At 39.7% G+C, this 21716-nt stretch overlaps 1 protein-coding gene across 1 annotated transcript in view; it reads left to right on the top strand.

The window, feature by feature from the left end:
* Nucleotides 1-9578: 9578 nt before the first annotated feature.
* The window catches only part of FRMD5 (FERM domain containing 5), a 61316-nt gene continuing 49178 nt past the window's right edge, over nucleotides 9579-21716 (top strand). Inside the window, exon 1 of the mRNA XM_072402527.1 lies at nucleotides 9579-9755. Coding sequence (XP_072258628.1) covers nucleotides 9651-9755 — 105 coding nt within the window. The 5' untranslated portion in view covers nucleotides 9579-9650. The remainder of the gene's footprint in view (nucleotides 9756-21716) is intronic.

The following is a 21716-nucleotide window of genomic DNA, read 5'->3' as shown; positions in this document are numbered from 1 at the left end:
TGCACACATCCCTAAGTGTTCCATTCATGTACATGTTATGTGTGTGTTTATATGAGGGGTGTTGGGAAGTTCCTGGCTTTGCTCCCTTAGGGATGAAATAAAAAAATGAGTGTGGGGGCAAATGACAGCCTAATGTCTTTGTATGTAACTGCAAATATCAGGTCTTTGCGATTCATAAAACTTTTCTTTTAGTGAGAAGCTGTGATGGCAGAGGCACAAGCAAGTTTCACGTTATTGGAGTTACGGGCCGTCATGAAGTTTTTGTTTCTCCAGGGAAAGGAAGGGTACTTTCTCCCCCGTGTTTGTGACATCTCAGTGTGACTTTGCTGACTTTCCCTGGAGAAACAAAAATTGTAAGGCATTGGGGCCTTCAGATGGATGATATTGCCTATATAGAGCAACAAATTCTCTGGGAAGAACTAGACTCCCGAATGTCATGTTTGGGAAATTTTTAGGGCATCTGGGAATTTGAAAACCTACCTTACAAAACAAAATTCCGCAGGCTACTTTTCTTTGTACTGGGCAATCCTCACTGATATGACTCCTTGGTGTGGAAAGGTATTGAAATTTTTTTTGGGGCATGTTGGTACTGCCATTTATGCTTATTATGATGCAATAATGTCTAAAGGTATATTACTGACGAGTGATATGTTTTCTCTCTCTCTCTTTCTTTCTCTCTTTCCTCTTTCTTTCTCTCTTCTCTTTTCTTTCCCCTTTCTTCTGTTTTCATTTTTTTCCTCCCCCTAGTCTTTCCATTTTTTTCTTTTTTCCATCCACTTCTTCTGGCAATGTTGTATTTATTATGTGTTATTTGTTTATCCCCTATGTGTTTCCCATTGCTGTATATATGTAAGAGACATCTGACTGTATATTCTTTTATTTTTATTATGATTCAGTTGTTTTGTATGTTTGGAAACTCTCTTGTTTGAAAATTGAACCCTGACCCCGAGCCTGAACTGACTTGGCTGTCCAGCACTGCTCACCTGAGACTGCCCTCCTGTCCTCTCTGCCTCCCTCCCCACTGTTACACGAGCAATCTCACGCACTGAAAGACATCCCCAGCATCCCTATAGACGTACAGCGAGGAGGGGTAAGGCAGCGCTCCACAATCGACTTGAGTTGCCTTTGCAATCGACCAGTAGATCGTGATCAATGTTTTGGGCACCCGTGCTTTAGAGGAATATTGAATATCAATTAGGAATCATCAGTGTCATCACACAATTATCCTTATTTATTGTACAACACTGCGCAATATGTTGGCGCTATAGTTTTTTATTAATAATAATAATGTAAATAACAATTTGATCCTTCACACTTACATTTGTCCCTAATAAAGTGCACTAAATATTCCAAGTAAAACCACAGTCTGGCTGCTTATCTTGTAGGAGCACTTTAAGAGTTTAACATCTGATTGTGCTATGCTTGTTTGGTCAGGAAAGTGTACAGTGTATTCCCTCTGGCCAAGTTATAAGGACGAGATTGCTTTTATGTCATACTGTCTACCGGCATTTCTTCATTGCTTTGGATGTGTGTGGAGCATGCCGTCCTTTTCCCTCAGCTGTTCATATTCATTGATGTGACTGGCAGAATTTTTGATGTCACCCTGTCCTTGAAGAATGAGATGCCACTGTGGATATATCCAGTATCAGCAGATATAGGGGAAAAGGAATGGTAATACAAAACAATGACATTATGAAATGGGGTTAGACAATGTCATTTAAAAGCAAGTGCGATTTACTGAAAACGAGCTCAAGGCTACAAAACTTCAGCACATCCCTTTTCTATCGTATCTCTGTTTTTATTTTTATTTTAATGATATTCTATTTTAAGCGGGCAAGAGAATATACCAATCAGAAATTCTGGAAATGTGTAGATCATTGTTTCTCAACCTTTTTAACTTCAGGGAACCCCTGCTTATAGTTACTATATGCACAGCTCACAAAATTTGATTCTTTCCTATTCATTTCCTATTGTGACAGCTGTGCACTTTTGACCATTGGCCACTATGTGGCAGAATGAGTCATTGTTTTAATACAGGGGTCGGCAAACTCCAGCCTTTAGGCCAGATACAGCCTAGCCTAGTGCGTTACGGCCTAAGGCCCCCTGGCCCACCCGGCCTAGTGTCGGCTGGCAACCGGTGGCTCCGGAGCCACCGGTTGCCGGCAGATCGGCCAGGGGGCATTAGGAACTACCAGAGCTCCAGTGCCGCCCTCTTGCAGTTGCTCCCCTATTTACCTACTATTCACGGTAAGTAGGGAAAGCTCCCTGAAGGTAAATCCCTCTCCTCCGCATTGCATACGGAGAAGAGGGATTTCACTTCAGGGGACGTTCCCTGGTGGTGGGTGGAACCATTAGGCGGGTCCTGCCTAGTGCGCTCCCGCCCTCCCCATAAATGGCGTAGTGACCATAAAACTTTGCCGACCCATGTTTTAGTAGAAGACCTGTACAGAGATAAGACCATCTGTCAGTGAATTTCAGCGGAATTGACTGGGGGAATAAATTATAAATAGAGCCCATTTGCAGCTCCTGCTCATTGCTCAATGAGCTCCTGGCAACCTCTAGAGGAACCCTTTGAGATATAAACACATAACCATGGCTGATTGTATTTTGGGTGAGGGAAGGGATAGACTTACACCTTTTCGTAATTGTGGGCCAAATATTATTTCTATATTGATTTCAAATCTGCTAAAACAGTTGGGTCCAAAGTGAAATCAACAGCCAACCGATTATAAGCCACAGATTTTCTCTGATTGAATGTGGTGGGTAAAGCGGAACTAAACTGGAAATAAAAAAATTACACTTTCCTTTCAGATCGGGTGACGTAGCCTGCTGTAAAGGGTAAAGAAAAAAGACCTGATCTCACTGTGCATGTGTGGGATCGGCATCTCTTTCTTCTTCTTCTCTTTAGATGTCACATATAAAGCAAAATATTACCATCAATGGACATTAGGCACAAAATGGCCACTTGGGTGTCTCAGCTTGTAGCTGCCTTGCACACTTTATCACAATGAAGTCAATCACACTTCATCCACGGACCACCGGTTGGCGACCGCTGTCCTATTGTGATAGTGTGCAAAGCAGCTACAAGCTGGGACACCCAAGTGACGATTTTGTGCCTAATTAGTTAGGATTTCTATAGGTATTTATAGCTGTCTTTGATTTTTCCCATCTTACATCCAAATGACAGCAGATCATAGATACAGGAAATAATAGGAAAACTTTCCAATTAGGAAGCTGCAACAAAAGCATATTTTTAGTAAAGTGGAGGAAGAGTAGAACCTGTGAGGTTTCTTTTGCTGCCTCTGCCTTTCTGTCTCATTGTCCCCCTTATTGTGGTGTTCAAGGAATAAAAATTGTGGACAAATTTGCTGAACAATAAAAGGGAGAAAAAACAGACACAAGACAGAGATTTGGCTTTTGCATTGTTATTATTATTAATATTATTATTAAACAGGACTTATATAGCGCCAGCTTATTACGCGACACTGTACAATAAATAAGGGTTGCAAATGACAGACTAATACAGACAATGACACAGGAGGAGAAGACCCTGCCCCGAAGAGCTTACAATCTAGGAGGTGGGGGAATTTACACACAATAGGAGGGGAGATATGTAGTGGTGGGAAGTAGTGACGTTTTCAAAAGACAGAAGAAGATGGGTAGGCAAGTTTGAAAAAATGGGTTTTGAGTGCTCTTGGGCAGAAGATAGGAGCAAGCCGAATAGGACGAGGAAGACCATTCCAGAGAGTTGGGACAGCTCTAGAGAAGTCTTGGAGCCGTGCGTGTGATGAGGTTATGAGTGAGGAAGTCATTAGTAGGTCATTGAAGGAGCGGAGAGAGCGGCTGGGGGATTTTTTTTCTATCAGGTCAGAAATGTAAGTGGGACAAGAACTGTGGAAGGATTTGAAATCAAAGCACAGGAGCTTGAATTTGATTCTAAGGTGAAATGGAAGCCAATGTAGAGATTTGCAAAGAGATGCAGCAAAAGAGGAGCGGAGGGAAGGATGGATGAATCTGGCTGCAGCGTTCATAATAGATTGTTATCAATAACAATGGAAGGAGAAGTCAGCAAGTATCATGGTGTAAAGTGATATGTGGATGGATGGATATAACAATTGATGTCTCCATCATTCTTAAGTGATTGTTTAAAGAGCAAGAAGAAACTTTATTTCTGAAGAAATTCATTTGTATGGCTATCATTATTCAATGTATTGACGAGTATAATGGACTCCATCAATGTTGGGTTTTAATGTCGGCATTCTCTTTTCTATAAAATAAGGTTATGCATTTAATTCTGTTAGGGGTCATGTACAGGACTATGGTATTACTTAAGAACAGCCAGAACCTCAGATGATCTCTCCTTAACCTCACTTGCACATCCACTGTTCCATGTTGATAATCCCCATAGCCGTCTGTGAGGCAGAACGGCAGACCACTAGCTTATCCCTCCTGTACTAGCAGACTTCAAAAGAAGTTGGCCTAAATTTCCAACATTCCAAGTCAAGTGTGACATTGCTGCCCGTCTCCTGATGTGTTTGTTCATTTGACATATAAGAAGAGATGGCAGGGCAGCTTAACCAGTGCCATCTTCTGTGTACAACAGCATCTCTATGTGTGTGACTGCCTTACATAATCAGATTCACTGATTGCATATTAATGCTTCTTTGCATGTCACAAACTACATGACATATTTACCTTGCTGTAAACTGCACTAAGTATTTAACAGAAAAAAATCATGAACAAAATATTAAAAACCAAAGACAAGTGTCTGAAAATTAGGGACAGCTGGCAAGTGTAAAAGAAGAAATTTATCAACCGTGCCAGCTGCTGCAGATTGTAAATGAATATTCATGGTTTAAAGTGCCAATCAAAGATGTATTTTACTAATTTGCTAAGTGTTTTTTTTTTTTACTTTTTCACTGTACGAAGCAGTAAAATATGGTGGAGATTTGCAATCTACAGTATTATCAATATACAATTGTGCTGTGCGATGTGCAAATTATGGTAAACTTCTACCTGTACAGAATGCTATAATAGTATTAATGACAGATATGGCACTGATTAACGTCTTCTGTCTGATTTTTAGGAAAGAAGCTCCAGATCTTCTGAAGACTTATTCCAGGCCCTGAAAGTAGGCTTGCAGCAAACAGGGGATGCTATGCATAATGGGATCATCATCCAGGAGAGCCAAGATAAGGGATGGAGGAAGAACAAAGGAGTAGTGTAGAGGCAAGCCTAGGGAAAATAGCAGGCATGACGGCAGGCATGTGAGTAGGGGTTGTAGGGATGTAGGATCATTTGCCTGATATTTTTGGGGTCACACAAGCCTATATGCTCATTAGGATATTGTCCTCTATAAACTAGGTTACCAGACAAAGGTCTTCAACCCTCTATGTGTGTCCAATGCACGTCAGATGATAGCCATTGGAAACAATTTTTTGTGAATATTTCCAACAAATGACCATGATACACACAGTGCTTTTCTGTTCTATAGAGATAGGAGAGGGGAGGACGATCGTGTGGCACTCGGCTGTGCTCTCTTCCTATGAAATGCACACTAGTCATTCCCAGTTGGTTGTTTATCTATCTACCATGGTGGATTATAGAATGACATCTGGGGACTGGTATACACATGGTCATGGACATGGTCATTTGTGTTGGCTAAGAATCATCTGATTTGTATACATAGTGTAAGTGCCAAGGACCAAAGAACTCCCTGTAATTTTTCAAAACTATTCATTATATCAGATTGGTAGTTGATTTTTTCTATGTCCTAATCGTATGTTGTTTGTTAATATTATTTTTATTATGTTTGTTTTTCCTTTTTATATTTATGGTTCATATCTCTTTATTTAAAAATGGAAATTGTTGTATGTTGCTTATACCTGTGTCCATAAAGGACAGTGTTATTTGTTAAAACCCAAATGTCTGTAAATTGTTACTAAACTGAAAAAAAACAATAAAAAGATTGAAAAACAAATCGTTAGATTCTGTCTTTCATACTCCATTTTTTCCATGTAAGCCATGAATCTGATTGATGGCTGTGTTAAATTAAAAAAAAGCCCCCATTGCTGACTGTATAATATATCATGCCCAAATTGTATTTCTATAAAAATGTACTCTTTACCTACTTCATAAATTATAATGTAATACAGATCACACCAGAATATTCATATCTATATCATACAAATAACCCAGTCATGTCTGATATCTATAAATACACATGACATTCACCAGTCACTGCAGGATAATTTATTCCCAGTGCTTGTGTTTTGTTTAATAACAAAGATTGATTTACCTGCAGTAAATAGTAAATGTCATATTCACTGCTTTATAAATATGCTCCCAAGTGAATATCTTTTTTTTTACCTTAAAACAGAATTGTACTCGTTGGTGGGTGGTGAGCTTCTGCCATGATCAGCAAGTGTGCACAGCAAAGTTTCCAATTATGGCACAGAATTTCTTGTGTGCAGGCAGCGAGAGGCAGGCCCTGTCTGTGGCGTTCTGAAAGCTGCCATTATTAACAGTATTCATATAGCACCAAAATATTACGCAGCGCTGTACATTAAATTGGGGGTGCAAGACAGACAGATACAGAAAGTGACATAGAAGGAGGAGAGGACTCTGCCCCGAAGAGCTTACAATCTAGGAGGTGGGGTAGTAGCACACCATAGGTGGGGAGATATGGAGTGGTGGGAAGTAGTGAGGGTTTTAGGAGAAAGAAGACATGTAGGCAAATTTGAAAAGATGGGTTTTGAGTGCTCTTTTAAATGAGCAGAAAGTAGGAGCAAGCCGAATAGGAAGAGGAGGACTATTCCAGAGAGTCGGGGCAGCTCTAGAGAAGTCTTGGAGCCGTGAGTGTAGCGAGATTATGAGTGAGGAAGTCATTAGTAGATCATTGGAGGAGTGAAGAGAGTGGTTAGGGGTGTATCTTTTTCCCTGTGTCTTCACAGCAGATCTCTGGATTTATTGAGATCTACTTCACCCATTGGCTGGCCACTGATTATGTGGCTCCTAGGATTACCATTGTCCCCAGAGGCCTGGCTCTGCTGCATACAGCTCAAGCTCCACACTACATGGCACTTGCTCTGTGCAATGTAAACCCAAAACAAAAACCCACCAGGAGCCAGAACTTTAACATTAACTGTAACATTTTATTTTTTTAGTTTAGGTTCGCTCTAACATATAACCATAGTTCCTTCATCAATACATATTATAGAAAGAGACTAAGAAGGAGAAGTAAATACTACAAAGCTACATAAGCTCTCCTTATTGGTATACATACAAGTCTGGACCATCTGTAATGGTTTGCAGCAATTATCAATAAATAAAGCAGACAGTGTGGTCTTATAAATGACCTTGTGCTTATTACTTTCTATGTTCATAGTAATGTCCTCTGTGTATTGTGTCATACACCCATACATAACATGCTAGCTTTGATCCAGAGCCTGGTACCCAGTGCACCATTACTCCACAGCTAAACATTGAGTGCCAGGCATGCAGTTTACTTGTGTGTTGTAGCTAAGAGTCATATATAAAATTCATGTCTTGCTTTATATGTGTCACTCCCCTAGGGGTCCATTCGTAAAGCAGTGAAACTGACATTCACTAAAATATTCCCTGATGGTGAATTAAATGTTGCCATTGAAACACATGGACCTCAGATTCTCCTAATAATTTTTTTAAGCTGCATGGGATCAAACCAACATTTCAGTAAGCACCCAAAAACAGCTGGGGGGGGTTCTGAACATACCCAACATTATATAAACTTTACCTTAGAATCAAATTCAAGCTCCTGTGCTTTGCCTTTAAATCCCTCCACAGTTCTTGTCCCACTTACCTTTCTGACCTGGTAAAAAATACTCCCCATAGCTGCTCCTTCTGCTCCTCCGATAACCTAATAATGACCTCCTCACTCATAACCTCATCACACGCACAGGTCTTAGACTTTTCTAGAGCTTCCCCGACTCTCTGCAATGGTCTTCCTCATCCTTCGTCTTTTTCCTACTTTCTGCTCATTTAAAGCGAAACTAAACCGAAAACAAAAAAAATTACACTTACCTTTAACTTCCCGGTGCTTCCTCGGCCGCCATCTTTAGTCTTCACTTTCTTCTTCTTCCTCGGTCTTCTTGGCACGTCACCGGATCTCACACCGTGCAGATCGGGTGACGTAACCCACTGTAAAGGGGAACAATAGAGAGTAGATCTCATTGCGCTTTTGTGAGATTGGAATCTCTTTCCATTCATCAAAAAATGTGCATTTTTTGTGCATGTCCGAGATTAGGGTATGACCGGAAGAAGCAGCCAGTACCTCCAGGCATGTGTGACGTAGGTATCCCGGGAGGCTCTGCGCTCCCATTCAGTCCTGATCGCCTAGGCGTACTTAAAAAAATGAAAAAATGCATAACATTTTCCCTTTACATATAAGGGTTGCCTTTATGTAAGGTGAAAATGTAGAGTTTAGGTATGTTTTAAGCAGGGCACTCAAAACTCATCTTTTCAAACTTGCCTACCCATCTTATTCTGTCTCCTAAACCCTCACTACTTCCCACCACTACATATCTCCCATCCTATTGCGTCCTAATTCCCCCACCTACTAGATTGTAAGCTCTTCGGGGCAGGGTCCTCTCCTCCTCCTTTGTCACTGCCTGTCTATTGCAACTGCTATTTTTTGTACAGCGCTCCGTAATATGTTGGTGCTATATAAAAACTGTTTAATAATATTATTATTAATAATAATAATAAAGACCTATAACTGCCTATGAACGCTCAAAAACATTTCTAATGAAATCAGTGGGGAATTCACAAACATTTATTGGCATTTATAAATTCTTCCAATAATCCATAATTTTCACATTTGGTTTTTAAATGCCTGGTTTAAAAATCCTAAAAATACATAATTGCACTTATCAACATTTCAAAGCATTTTTAGACTTACCGGTATATCTGTTTCGAAGCATCCATAAATGCCTTTAAAAGAAGTATGAGCATTTATAAGTGTTTTAAAAACCAGTCTGCTTTACTCATACATTTCTTTTTGAATCTTTCTTTCATTTTTGAATCTTTCACATTTCTGAAAAATGTGTAGATAAAGGGGAAATGTTGGGTGAATCCTGAGTGAATAAATCGCCCTGTGTGGCTGACACACAATGGTGTTGTTATGGTGCTGTAAGATATTTGTGCTGCATTATATTAGGCACATGATTTTTATTTGGCTGATTTTCTGATAATATTAGATTTCTTTTGTTGTGATAGTTGGACAGGGGGAATCCTATAGCAGCCAGTTCTTATTGTGACTGCCTTTATACAAATATTGAAGTAGAAGAATGTCAGTCATCCTGCAGGGCTGCACCGTGCCGTACCCGTGTATACACCGATCAGTGTCACCGTCCTCTCTGGGTACCAGCAATTATTGGAGTGATGATGAGGATGCGAGGCTCCGCCCTCTTCCCGCCCCCTTCACCAATTAGCATACAGCGGTCCTTTCTTTCCACATCCCATTGTCTGATTGGCTGGCGAGCTGCCTGTCAGCCCTGCCTCTCCTCCCATTGCTCAGCTGGAGCAGAGAGGCGGGCTGTGTCTGCAGCACAGCCCGGCGGGGGCACTGTGACCCGGAGCGGGTGTGTGCCCGTTGTGTGCCCGGTTTCGGGATGATGCTGAGTCGCCTAATGAGCGGAAGCAACCGCAGTCTGGATCTCCCGTGTGTGTGCACCGTGAGGCTGCTGGACGACTCGGAGTATACGTGTAATGTGCAGGTGACCGGAGGGACCGGGGGGACACGAAGGACGGTCAGGGCACGGGTGGGCCTGCTGGGGAAGATTTGTGTCCCCACCTGTATGTGTCACCACCATTAATGTGTGACACTGGCTGTCACCTTGTGATTGCTGGCAGCAGCCAATGACATGTGTGTGTTACTCCTATACAAACCGTGTGGACTTCACCTACCGATCAGTGTGTAATAGTGCTATGCCCTCCATCATGGCATGTGTGTATCGGTGTGTGACCGAACAATGGACCCCTATGTGTCACTACTGCTGCCATCCAAGGCTTGCTCTGCAATTCACATGTGTTGTGTATGGTGTGAAGGTTGTGTATGTGATCATGTGTATGTTGTGTATGGTGTGTATGTGTGTATGTGATCATGTGTATGTTGTGTATGTGATCATGTGTATGGTGTGTATGTTGTGTATGGTGTGTATGTTGTGTATGTGATCATGTGAATGGTGTGTATGTTGTGTATGGTGTGTATGTGATCATGTGTATGATGTGTATGTTGTGTATGGTGTGTATGTGATCATGTGTATGGTGTGTATGTTGTGTATGGTGATCATGTGTATGGTGTGAATGTGATCATATGTATGTTGTGTATGTGATCATATGTATGGTTTGTATGTGATCATATGTATGTTGTGTATGTGGTCATGTGTATGGTGTGTATGTAATCATGTGTTTGACATATAATGAATCTTTAAATGTCTGTACTTCATGCCTTCTGCGCTGCTACCATAGGTTTGCCCTGTGTGTATATCTATGTGTATATATATTTATTTGAATATATCTCTACTACTTCTGTGTTGCTATTGAAGGTTTTTCCCTGTATATGTGTGATTGTGTATATTGTCCTGCATTTATGTGTCAAACACATGGACTATATACACACCTTTATATGTCTGTACTACTCACAGGTGTGCTGTACTACAACCTGTGCTTCCATCTAAGCCTTGTCCTGTGTATGTATGCGTGTCCTGTCCACACGTGTTCTATGTAATATCCTTTGCATGGCACAGAATGGACATTACTACTTCACTTCTGCACGGCTATGTAAGGTTTGCGGTTTTGCCTATAAGTGTGTATAGGTGTCATGCACTCATATAGCCCTGCTTGTGTTCTGTGTGACCAACATACAATTTACTTCATTATGTGTGTACTACTTACCTTTTGTGTTGCTGGTCAAGGATTTGTCCCTTTGTCCTTGTGTGGTTGTGTATTATTGTCCTGCACATACCGGTATATAATCTACATGTGTTCCCCATGGTCATAGTGGGATATGTAATGGACCTATACGTGTGTGTGTACTACTTGCCTTTTGTGTGGCTAGTCAGGGTTTTGTCCTGTATTTGTGTGATTTTGTATTAATGACCTGCACATATAAAGTCCACATGTGTTCTCTGTGGTCATAGTGGGATATGTAACATGTATGGGACCTATATATCCCTGTACTACTAGCCTTCTGTGTTGCTTTTCAAGGTTTTGTCCTGTATTTGTGTGATTGTGTATAAATGGTCTGTACCTATATAGTCCACATATGTTCTCTGTGGTCATAGTGGGACATGTAACATGTATGGGACCTATATATGTCTGTACTACTTGCCTTTTGTGTTCCTTTTCAAGGTTTTGTCCTGTATTTGTGTGATTGTGTATTAATGTCCTGCACTTATATAGTCCACATGTGTTCTCTGTGGTCATAATGGGACATGTAACATGTATAGGACCTATATATCTCTGTACTACTAGCCTTCTTTGTTGCTTTTCAAGGTTTTGTCCTGTATTTGTGTGATTGTGTATAAATGGTCTGTACCTATATAGTCCACATATGTTCTCCGTGGTCATAGTGGGACATGTAACATGTATAGGACCTATATATGTCTGTACTACTTGCCTTTTGTGTTCCTTTTCAAGGTTTTGTCCTGTACTTGGGTGATTGTGTATAAATAGTCTGCACCTATATAGTCCATGTGTTGTTCTGTATAGTCATAGTGGCACATGTAACACATATTGGACCTATATATCTCTGTCCTACATGCCTTCTGTGTTGCTATTCAAAGTTTTATCCTGTATTTGTGTGATTGTGTATTAATGTCCTGCACATAATAGTCCACATGTGTTCTGTATGGTCATATAGGGACATGTAACATATATGGGCCCTATATATCTCTGTCTGCGTTGCTTTTCAAGGTTTGCCTTGTATATGCCCTGTGTATGTGTGATGGTGGATAAATGTCTGGCACTTATAGTCCACATGTGTTCTGTGTGTGTTTATAGTGTGACACATAACAGATCTTTATATGTATGTACTACATACTTGCATCTAAACCTTGCCCTGTGTATGTATGAGTGTCCTGCCAATGTGTGTTCTTTGTATTATTCTTTGCATGGCACACAATGCACATTCCTTTGTCTGTACTACTTGCCTTTTGTGTTGCTTTTCAATGTTTGCCCTGTATATGTGTGATTGTGTATAAGTGTTCTGCACTCTTGCAACCCACTTGTGTTCTGTGTGTGGTTATAGTGTGACACGCAATGGACCTCTATACGTCTGTACAACTCACCTTTGGTGGCATCTAAGGTTTTCCCTACATGTGTGTGTGTCCTGCACTTATACAGCCCTCATGTGTTTCTTGTATGATGTGTGACACAGGGATCACATGTATGTGTCTGCACTACTTGCCTTCTCTGTTACCGTTCGGTTTGTGCCATGTGTGATGGTCTATAAGTGTCTTGCACTCATACAGCCCACGTGTGTTCTTTGTATGATAAAAGACATGGGACAGAATGCACTCTTCGATGTCTGTACTACTCGCCTCCTGTGCTGAATGTAAGTGTGTATGGGTGCCATGCATATGTGTGAATTGTCCTGCACTCATACAACCCACATTTTCTTTGTAAGCTCATGTGCATGGTATAGAATGAACTTATATATTTGTACGTTGTGCTTTCTGTGCTGCTATCCAAGGTTTGCATGACATGTGACTGCCTAATTGTCCTGCACTTACACAGTCCACATGTGTATGATCATAAATCTGGACTTTTATATGTCTACTGTAGGGGCCTTTTGTGCTGTCATTATGTTTTACTCTACATATATATGTATGTGTAGTTGTCATGCGTGCATCTAGTTAATATGTCTTCTTTGCTGTGATCTTGTGCCTGGCTGACTTTAATGTGTGCTACTCATGACGTCACCTTCTATATTTCCATGAAAGCCCCTATATGTCTTGTACCCACAGGGGGTGATTTACTAAAGGAGTAATTTTCACTCTTCTGACATCCAATCAGGTGCAGAGATTCCTAACGCTAAAATAGAAGCAGGTTCTCTGCATCAGTCATAAAAACTGCACCTTTAGTAAATCAGTCCAAGTCTGTATTGTGATGATATCCCTGACTTATAACACTGCTAATATCTGTAAATAGTTATAAATGAGTATATTGAAGAAAGCAGAGCATACGGCATTGGTAATGTGTGAAGAACGATAATCCATAATAGCCAGACTGCAGTTTGCTGCAGTCAGATAAGTTTAGGATGCATTCTAATTGCTTTTAATATTTTACAGAGCTTAGCACTTCAGTCCTATAAATTAACACTGACTGCAAGCTTTAAATTACGTGGCCTCGTACTTATGAAGTCTTGCTGCACACAGTGCATATTTGTGCATTATATCCTATACACATCATTGCCTCCTATTGTATATGTCATATATCTGTATATTATATGTTTGCCTGGCACGCCATGCACCATTATTCCCCTGATACAATTGTGTCGTAAAATCTGTTTTTTTGACATAGTCGGGTGGCATAACACTATGGCACATGTGCAATTATTCTCCTTCCTAATAATGAACATTTTATTGATACAATACATTCCAAAGTCACATCTATGCTTTGTGCTTGTCCTGTGTACTCGAATGGCTACCACACAGTGTACTGGTATTCAGATCCTGAGTGTCACACTGAGATATAATTTATATACCACGGTCAGGGGTCGATCATAGTGCACAAACCATGGTCCACCCAGCAATTGGGGATCCTGCACATAGCATGTATTTGTTCATCCATAAGTGTCTTGGTTTCAAGTACCAAATCACCGGTTTTGATATTTTACTTGGACAAAATTTCTATACCCACACCATGCTACGTTTTTATGTAGAACATATTTGTCTTTTCTGCATTTGAGTATTTTGTATTCTACATATTAGATCTGCATCGTTGTCACTTTCAGTCACTTTCTATGGTAAAAAAATTACATAAACATATCAGCTTTTATCTTTATACTATGTTGAAATATAAGCATGGCTTTACAAGGAATTTGCTATGTATTCATCTTGCTCTTCCTATCTGTGTATTGTAAAGTCTCCAAGTTTAAAATAAAAATCTTGTTTGATGGCATGAAGAATATTTGAACAAGGATTTACCAATATTCTCATGGAAATATTCTGCAGGTTTATAAAAGAGAGATTCTAAATAACAAATCTGTACAACTGGTCACTGGCCCCTTTATGTGCCGGAAAATGTGTGTGAGGCTCCTAGATTGTAAGCTCTTCAGGGCAGGGTCCTCTCCTCCTCCTGTGTCACTGTATTCGTCTGTCATTTGCAACTCCTATTTAATGTACTGCCCTGCGTATTATGTTGGCGCTATCTAAATCCTGTTTAATATTAATACTAATAATAATAATATTAATAAAAAGGCTCATGTTACTGACATGTCACTGAGACACACTTTTCCTTGTGCAGATGTTATTAGTAAAATTGTCAGGTAGATCTGAAATTTGGCTTTCCAGTAAATCATTTGGAAGAGCTTAGTTGTAGCTGTTTGGTGCTTTGTGACTTTTTTGAGCTGTGCGTCCATTATTGTGTTAAAACCTAAGCAGAACTGATATATAATTTAGTATGATAACATGCTCTGTCCCATAGGACTCCTTATTAATGATTCCCCTTATATAGGGGAATAGGACAGCAATTAACTGGTTACATTTCTATACTAAACATAACTGGTGAGTATCGCCAACTGCTTTGTGATTACCATTCCCTGTAGTGGGTATGTATCTACTTGCTGCCTTGCAATCTTTTGTGACCTAGTGTCCATTATTTTTTAGTGGTAGAACTTAAAGCAAAGCTGATCTATAATTTAATAGTAAAGAACATTGTCCCATGGGAACCGATTAGAAATCATCTTTCATTGTTCCGACCTGATTTATTGTCATTATATTGACATTGGGTAGCACATGCTCATTCTTCTATTAAGTACTACTCAACTGCATATCATTGCTTTTTGTATTCATGTATTAGTAAAATATAGCTCTTTGTTATATATCTTTGTTTTTTTTTTACCAGTCTATGTAATTTAGTACATTAAGCTTTACTTGCAATGGAGACAGTTGTGCTGTAGCAGAGATTTAAACAATGTACGGAGCACCTTGGAGGGGTTGTCGTCAGTAAAAGTAATGACAATACCATCTTTTCTACAAGGTGCTCACTAGTTTGTGTCGGCACAAGAAGTAAGAGCAAGCTGTATAGAATATTTGAGTTTTCTCTGGTGTTTTATATATTGGCTTTTCTGTCTACCCTTGGACTCTGTGATTCTGAATGCCCACTAGACTCTGTGGCTCTATTAAATGTAGCGGTTTTGTATTTCTTTGCATATATTATTTTAGCACTTCTGCATATAAAGTACTCGTACCCTAAGTAGCACATGCTCATTCTTCTGGTAATTATGTAACATGGCTTGTGATAAAATGTGTGGAGTCTGTACAAGACGGCATAATTCATTTGTGTGTAAGGCAGCACGAATCTTGTACAGAACCCAGCTCGGAGCCCCTGTTTCATGCAATCTATTGGCTGAGCTACTGATCCAAATCCAGCCAGTGGATATCATGATCAGCTCTGTAATTAACATAAAAACACAGTAATCAGTTCAGTGGAACCCTAGGGTTACTTTAGAGATTGCTAGGAGTCCTTGACCTCCCATTGATGTTGCATGCATATTTTCAGGGCCAGTGCCGCTGGGCAGAGCCAGCTGCAGGACACCAATTATTTTTTTAGCCGTCTGTAAGGGCGACATTCTTTCCACTGAACACCAATGTAGGGAACATTTTCCCACAGACCTTCAATCATTGCTTTTAGCATGGGTCCTCAAATACCTATAGTTTTTTTGCAAGTATTGGTCTTTGGGTAAAAAGATTGAGAAAAGCTATTCTAAAGTATTCATTTTATTAAGCATATGTTTGTAATGGGTGAATACCTATATACACAGATAAACACAATGCTTTAATGGGAAATAGCCTCTTAATGGGATCATTTTTCAGCTTTCCATGAAAGCTAGTTGTGTGTTAGGTTAAATTTGCATCATTAAAATGTGACCCAGTGGAAGCTGATTGCAGATATTATCAAAGCACTAAGGAAAAATTAAAACACTTGGAAAAGAAAAGCCTGTGTAAAAAGGATAGGGGAGTATACGTGGGGTGCCGAGCCAGTAGCACTTCTGTTCTATTTAACCTTGACTGTATGGGCTTAATTTATTAAAGCTCTCCAAGACTGGAGAAGATACACTTTCATTGCTGAAGCTGGGTGATCCAGCAAACCTGGAATGGATTCATTAAAAGTAATTTGCTATTTGTTAGCAAATGTTTTTAGTCCTGGACCAGATCCAAGCCTGATTTGCTGGACCACTGAGCTTCACTGATGAAAGTCTTTCCTCTCTAGTCTTGGAGAGCTTTAATAAATCAGGCCCTATGTGTATACACTGCCTGGTTCTTTTTAGATATCATAGGAAGGTTGGATGTGCATGTAGAGAATGTTCGAGGAGAAGATGAGGTGGAAACTACTGGTCCTTAAATATCATTATGTGTGTAATGCCTGCCCCAGAATAAGGTATAGAATGTTAAAGACAGAGAGCGAAGCTGGGGTTTAAAAGTCAAACCGAAGATTTTATATGTTATAACTAGGTTATTTTACCAGTCTGCAGCTGCTGCAACCATCTTATACCATAGGACCACCATCTGGCGTTTGTCATCTCTAACGTAATTCTAGCACTCATTCTCTACTCAAATCATCTTGACCCCAATTGCTCTTTCTACTTTCTGTATCGCTCAAACTCTACCCTTAGTGGCCCCCCTCTACCCTAAAGGTCCCCTGAAGAAGCCTATATAGGCGAAACGCGTCGGGACGTTACACAATGAACTACCAGAACCAACATAGAGAATCTGCATAGAGATTTAATATGTCTGGAGCGCTTGACCCATAGGGCTCCTCTGGGTTGGTTGAGGGGACAGGACTATCTAACCACTGTATTGGATTTTTATTTTACCTATTTTTTTGAATTGTTGTACGTTATATGACTGTTAATATAACCTACGTATAATATATAAAATCTTCAGTTTGTCTTTTAAACCCCAGCTTCACTCTTTGTCTTTATTATTCTCTAGAGAATGTTCCCCATATAATAGCACTGGTCCAATTTTCAAGTACTGGTACATGGAGGAATGAGAGTAAGTCATATGCTTCTCCATTCCTGGAAAAACTGACATTTCCCTGAACTTCCAATGGCTACCAGCCAATGACTTCTGAGAGGACCCAGAAGCAGGAGAATTACAATCTCACAAGGAGACCACGTGATGTATTCTTTTGATGTTGGTACAAGGCTTTAGTGTCACCCTCAATAACTCATTATAAGCATTGCTGCATGGTGTCCACAACTGTAAGGTTCAGTGGGTCTAATTTATTAATGTTCTCCAAGGCTGGAGAGGATTCAATTTCATCAGTGAAGCTGGGTGATCCAGCAAACCTGGAATGGATTTCCTCAAAGTCATATAATATTTGCTAGCCAGCCTTGGAGAGCTTTAATAAATCAGACTCAATGAATCTGTGTTTATGTCTTAACATCTTACTGCAAGGAAAATTATCTTGTTTCCAAATTTCTTTGCATATTATTAGATGCTTGAAGTGAACAATAATTCCCCTAAGCTCAGTTTACACTTAAACAGCCTGACTCAATAAAGTGTGAAGTAAGGTGGCAGCTGGTGAAAACTAAGTAACCAAATTTAAAGTAGACAGATTCCAGGAGCACTCTGCTTTTCACTCTCTTTATTACCAGTAAGCAAAAGACTAAAAATAATTAAAACTTATCTAATCAACAACATCTGAAAGAGCTAATAAAGAGAATGAAATCTGTCATGGAATCCGTCTTTACTTTAATGCTTGGATACTTCTAAACAAGTGAGCATTGAGACCTTGGAGAAGTAATAGTCCCGGGACTTCCTACCCGTTATCTCCTTCAACCCAACCATGAGTGGCCCATACTTTTTGTATTTTGTACACATATGTGCCCATAGCTTGAGTTCTTTGTAATCCTGCTTCAGCCAAAATCCAAAGATCATCTGGAAATATCATTATGTACATGTTGAAACATGTACTGTGTATTCTGTCCTGGCTCTGTGTTTGTTGTATCACTTGTCATGAATTAAAGCCCCAGATGACCTTTCTGCAATAAGGATTGGCCAAATCATACATTTTTATGAATGGTACTTTAGGTCTATTTTAAGTTTTCTATAGGGTAAAGAGGTCATTTAAGAATTCCTCTTTAACATATTTAGCAGGTGATGCAAAATAATATTAATAAACAGGATTTATATAGTGCCAACATATTACACAGCGCTGTACATTAAATAGGGGTTGCAAATGACAGACAGATACAGACAGTGACACAGGAGGAAGAGAGGACCCTGCCCCGAAGAGCTTACAATCTAAGAGGTGGGGGAAGTATAATACATTAGGAGGGGGGATATGGAATGGTTGAAATTCTAACAAAGCTATATGTGTAGTTTGGTACATTATACCTTGATGAGTTGTTACTTTACCTCCTGTATATGTCATTTGTGTATGACATATATCCTTTGGCTTTAAATTACTTTGTATATGACTTTTAGAAGGATCACCTCTGTTAGTGTTGTTTAATAAAGCGGTGATGAAGTTGAAGCAGGACATACAGTATAACAAATCACATTTCTTTTACAGCCAAAGCCCAGCTAAAGTTTAAATTGGTTTAGTACTTCCCAGATGCATCAGAAGAAAAGGTGTACCAAGTTTTAGGGCCAGGTCATATCCAAGCTGCTATAGCGTGGCTGAATGGGCTGCCTACCACATGGCAGATCACAAAAAAACCATTGATACCACAGTACACCGCAAATGCAGTATAGTGCTTTGTGTTGGGATGCAGTACAGGTTCCATGGCAAGGTGCATTGGGGTGCAAATAAGAGGTGCAACGCACAGATCACACCCATAGTATAGTTATTTTCTTTAGAAAGCCAAAAGTCTGCCCCTTTCTAGAATGCTGCAGAAAAACCCTTGCTTTCTGTGTGAAAGCAGCGAGGAATACTCCTTCAGGCCGACCTGCAGGCAGAGCACAGGCTTTTCTGCTAGGCTTTCTTCTAAAGAGAACAAACTGTAACTTTGCACACCTTTTTTTTGGAGAGAGCTGAAATTTATTTATCCAATTTAAACTGAAAGTTCAGTTGTGTTTCAAAGATGGCTGATCAGAGATTGCTGAATGTTTTGCACTTTACACAATGGGCCAGATTTAACAAAGCTCTCCAAGGCTGTAGAGGATACACATAATCAAAGGCAAAATTCAAACACTTTGCCTGTGTAAAAAGGATAGGGGAGTATACATGGGGTGCCGAGCCAGTAGCACTTCTGTTCTATTTAACCTTGACTGTATGGGCTTAATTTATTAAAGCTCTCCAAGACTGGAGAATATACACTTTCATTAGTGAAGCTGGGTGAATATGGAATTGATCAGGTCCAGGATTGAAAACATTTGCTAGCAAATAACAAATGACGTTTAAGAAATCCATTCCAGGTTTGCTGGGTCACCCAGCTTGACTGATGAAAGTGTATCCTCTCCAGCCTTGGAGAGCTTTAATAAATTAGGTGCAATGGCTTTTGCGGTCTATGGGAAGGCAGTATGTATTTTCCATTAGCAGAATCCTGTGTTAAAACTGTTTCATACGCTAATTAACTTATTTCAATGACTGTGTATTGCATAATGGACTTCAATCATTCTATCAAATTGACTGCAATCTTCCATGTTACCACTAATAACCGCTATTACTTTGTCTGCTATACAAAAGGCTCTTATCCTTCTGGCTTTTACATTGACTAAGACTCTCATTGTGACTGGTGAGAGCTATGAATTCTGGGTTTATATTTATAAAAATTGGGAATAAGTACCATCAGTGTCTTTGTTGCACAATGTGCCTCTATTCCTATGCATGCACTTTATTCACTTCTCACGCATGTATTTTGTAAAGTAGTATGTTGTAAAGAGAATTTGTATGCATGTGTTTGTTAGACTTAAGGAAAATGCCAGTGATGATTATGAAATTAAAGCTTTAGCTTTAAACAGAAGACAAATATAAAAACACCTATCTGTCTTAATAGCATCCACGTTCTATTCCAAAAGCACTAGGACTGAGGGAGGACACTAGGGGACAATGGGCCTGATTTAATAAAGCTCTCCAAGACTAGAGAAGTTACACTTTCATCAGTGAAGCTGGGTGATCCAGCAAACCTGGAATAGATTTCTTCAGTCATTTGCTAGCAAATGTTTTGAATGCTGGACTAGATTCCAGGTTTGCTGGATCACCCAGCTTCCCTGATGAAAGTGTATCTTCTCCAACCTTGGAGAGCTTTAATAAATCAGGCGTATTACTGCAGGTATTCCACACTCCTGCTCATATGCCACTAAAGCTGCAAAAGGAATCTGACACTCAGGCTAGATGCACTTTTGGTGAGGTTGTGGTGCATTTTGGCTTCTGTATGCCAGGAAGAGAGGCTACATGGTAGTGTCTACTTGTGACCTCCCCATAGGGAATGAATAGGTGCAGCAGTGAGTAGTACTAGTACCACTCACTGATGCCAGCTGTCAGTGGTGCAGACTCTGGTTCCTAAGATCCAACTCTAGGTGCAAGTATTGGAGCAGCTGATACGGTGCTGGGAGCCGCACAGGGAACCGGCCCTCACCAAAACATTCCTTGGTGAAGAATCAATGACATTAATTGATTCTTCACCAGGGAATGTTTCAGTGAATGTTAGATTCACTGCTTTAAAAAAACACTCCATTGACCCTTCACAATTACTTTAGGTATGGCAATGATGTAATTTAAATAAATAAAATGCTTATTTGTTGTGTGTAAAGTGTAACAGGCAAACAGACTTAAAAGGGTAAAAAAAACTATTGATGGACAAATGTACTTTAAATTTTAATGCATCTGCCTTGTTGACAGTTCTGAGATGAAAAGAATCTGTCTGACCTTTCCCTAAAATCATAATCATTTAAATAATTAAGCCTCATTTATTGAATTGTGCCTCTCTGTTGCCCACAGGCACCAGACAAATTCTTCTGCTCTAGCTTTTAAAATGTAAAGGTTTAAAAATAATTAGACAATTTTGCATTTTAATAGAATCTTTCACAACTTGGCTTACACAGTAATCTGTATGTTTAGTTTTATTTATTATAACTGCAGTCACCTAATTATAAAAGATTTTGCCCCTTTTTTTAGTTTCACTCAGTTTGACAGATGACTTTAAATTTAGCCTGGAGTTATTCTTAAGTGTAATGGTGCAAAGATTAAAGTTTCTGCTTTTTTATTAGAAATACATAACTAATGATATTTTAATATTTGTCCCTAAATAACTATTTAAAATATTGTCCAGAAACATTTATTTATTGTTTACCACCACAGCCACCACCTTTCTCAGCGATGTTTCCTAGAGTTTATGGGGACTTGTGGGGTTACATGTCCCATCATATCACATGCAATGTTCGGAAAGAGCATGTGTGCCGGAGGCTGCTAGTATGACTGCCTGATCACTGCGCATGCCTGACTGAATCTCTGCTAGTATGACTGCCTGATCACTGCGCATGCCTGTCTGAATCTCTGCT

The sequence above is a fragment of the Pyxicephalus adspersus genome, chromosome 2 (genome assembly GCF_032062135.1).
Source record: "Pyxicephalus adspersus chromosome 2, UCB_Pads_2.0, whole genome shotgun sequence".
In the NCBI taxonomy this organism is placed as follows: Eukaryota; Metazoa; Chordata; class Amphibia; order Anura; family Pyxicephalidae; genus Pyxicephalus; species Pyxicephalus adspersus.
The sequence above is the reverse complement of the archived record's forward strand: the minus strand, read 5'-3'. Positions and strand labels throughout refer to the sequence as shown.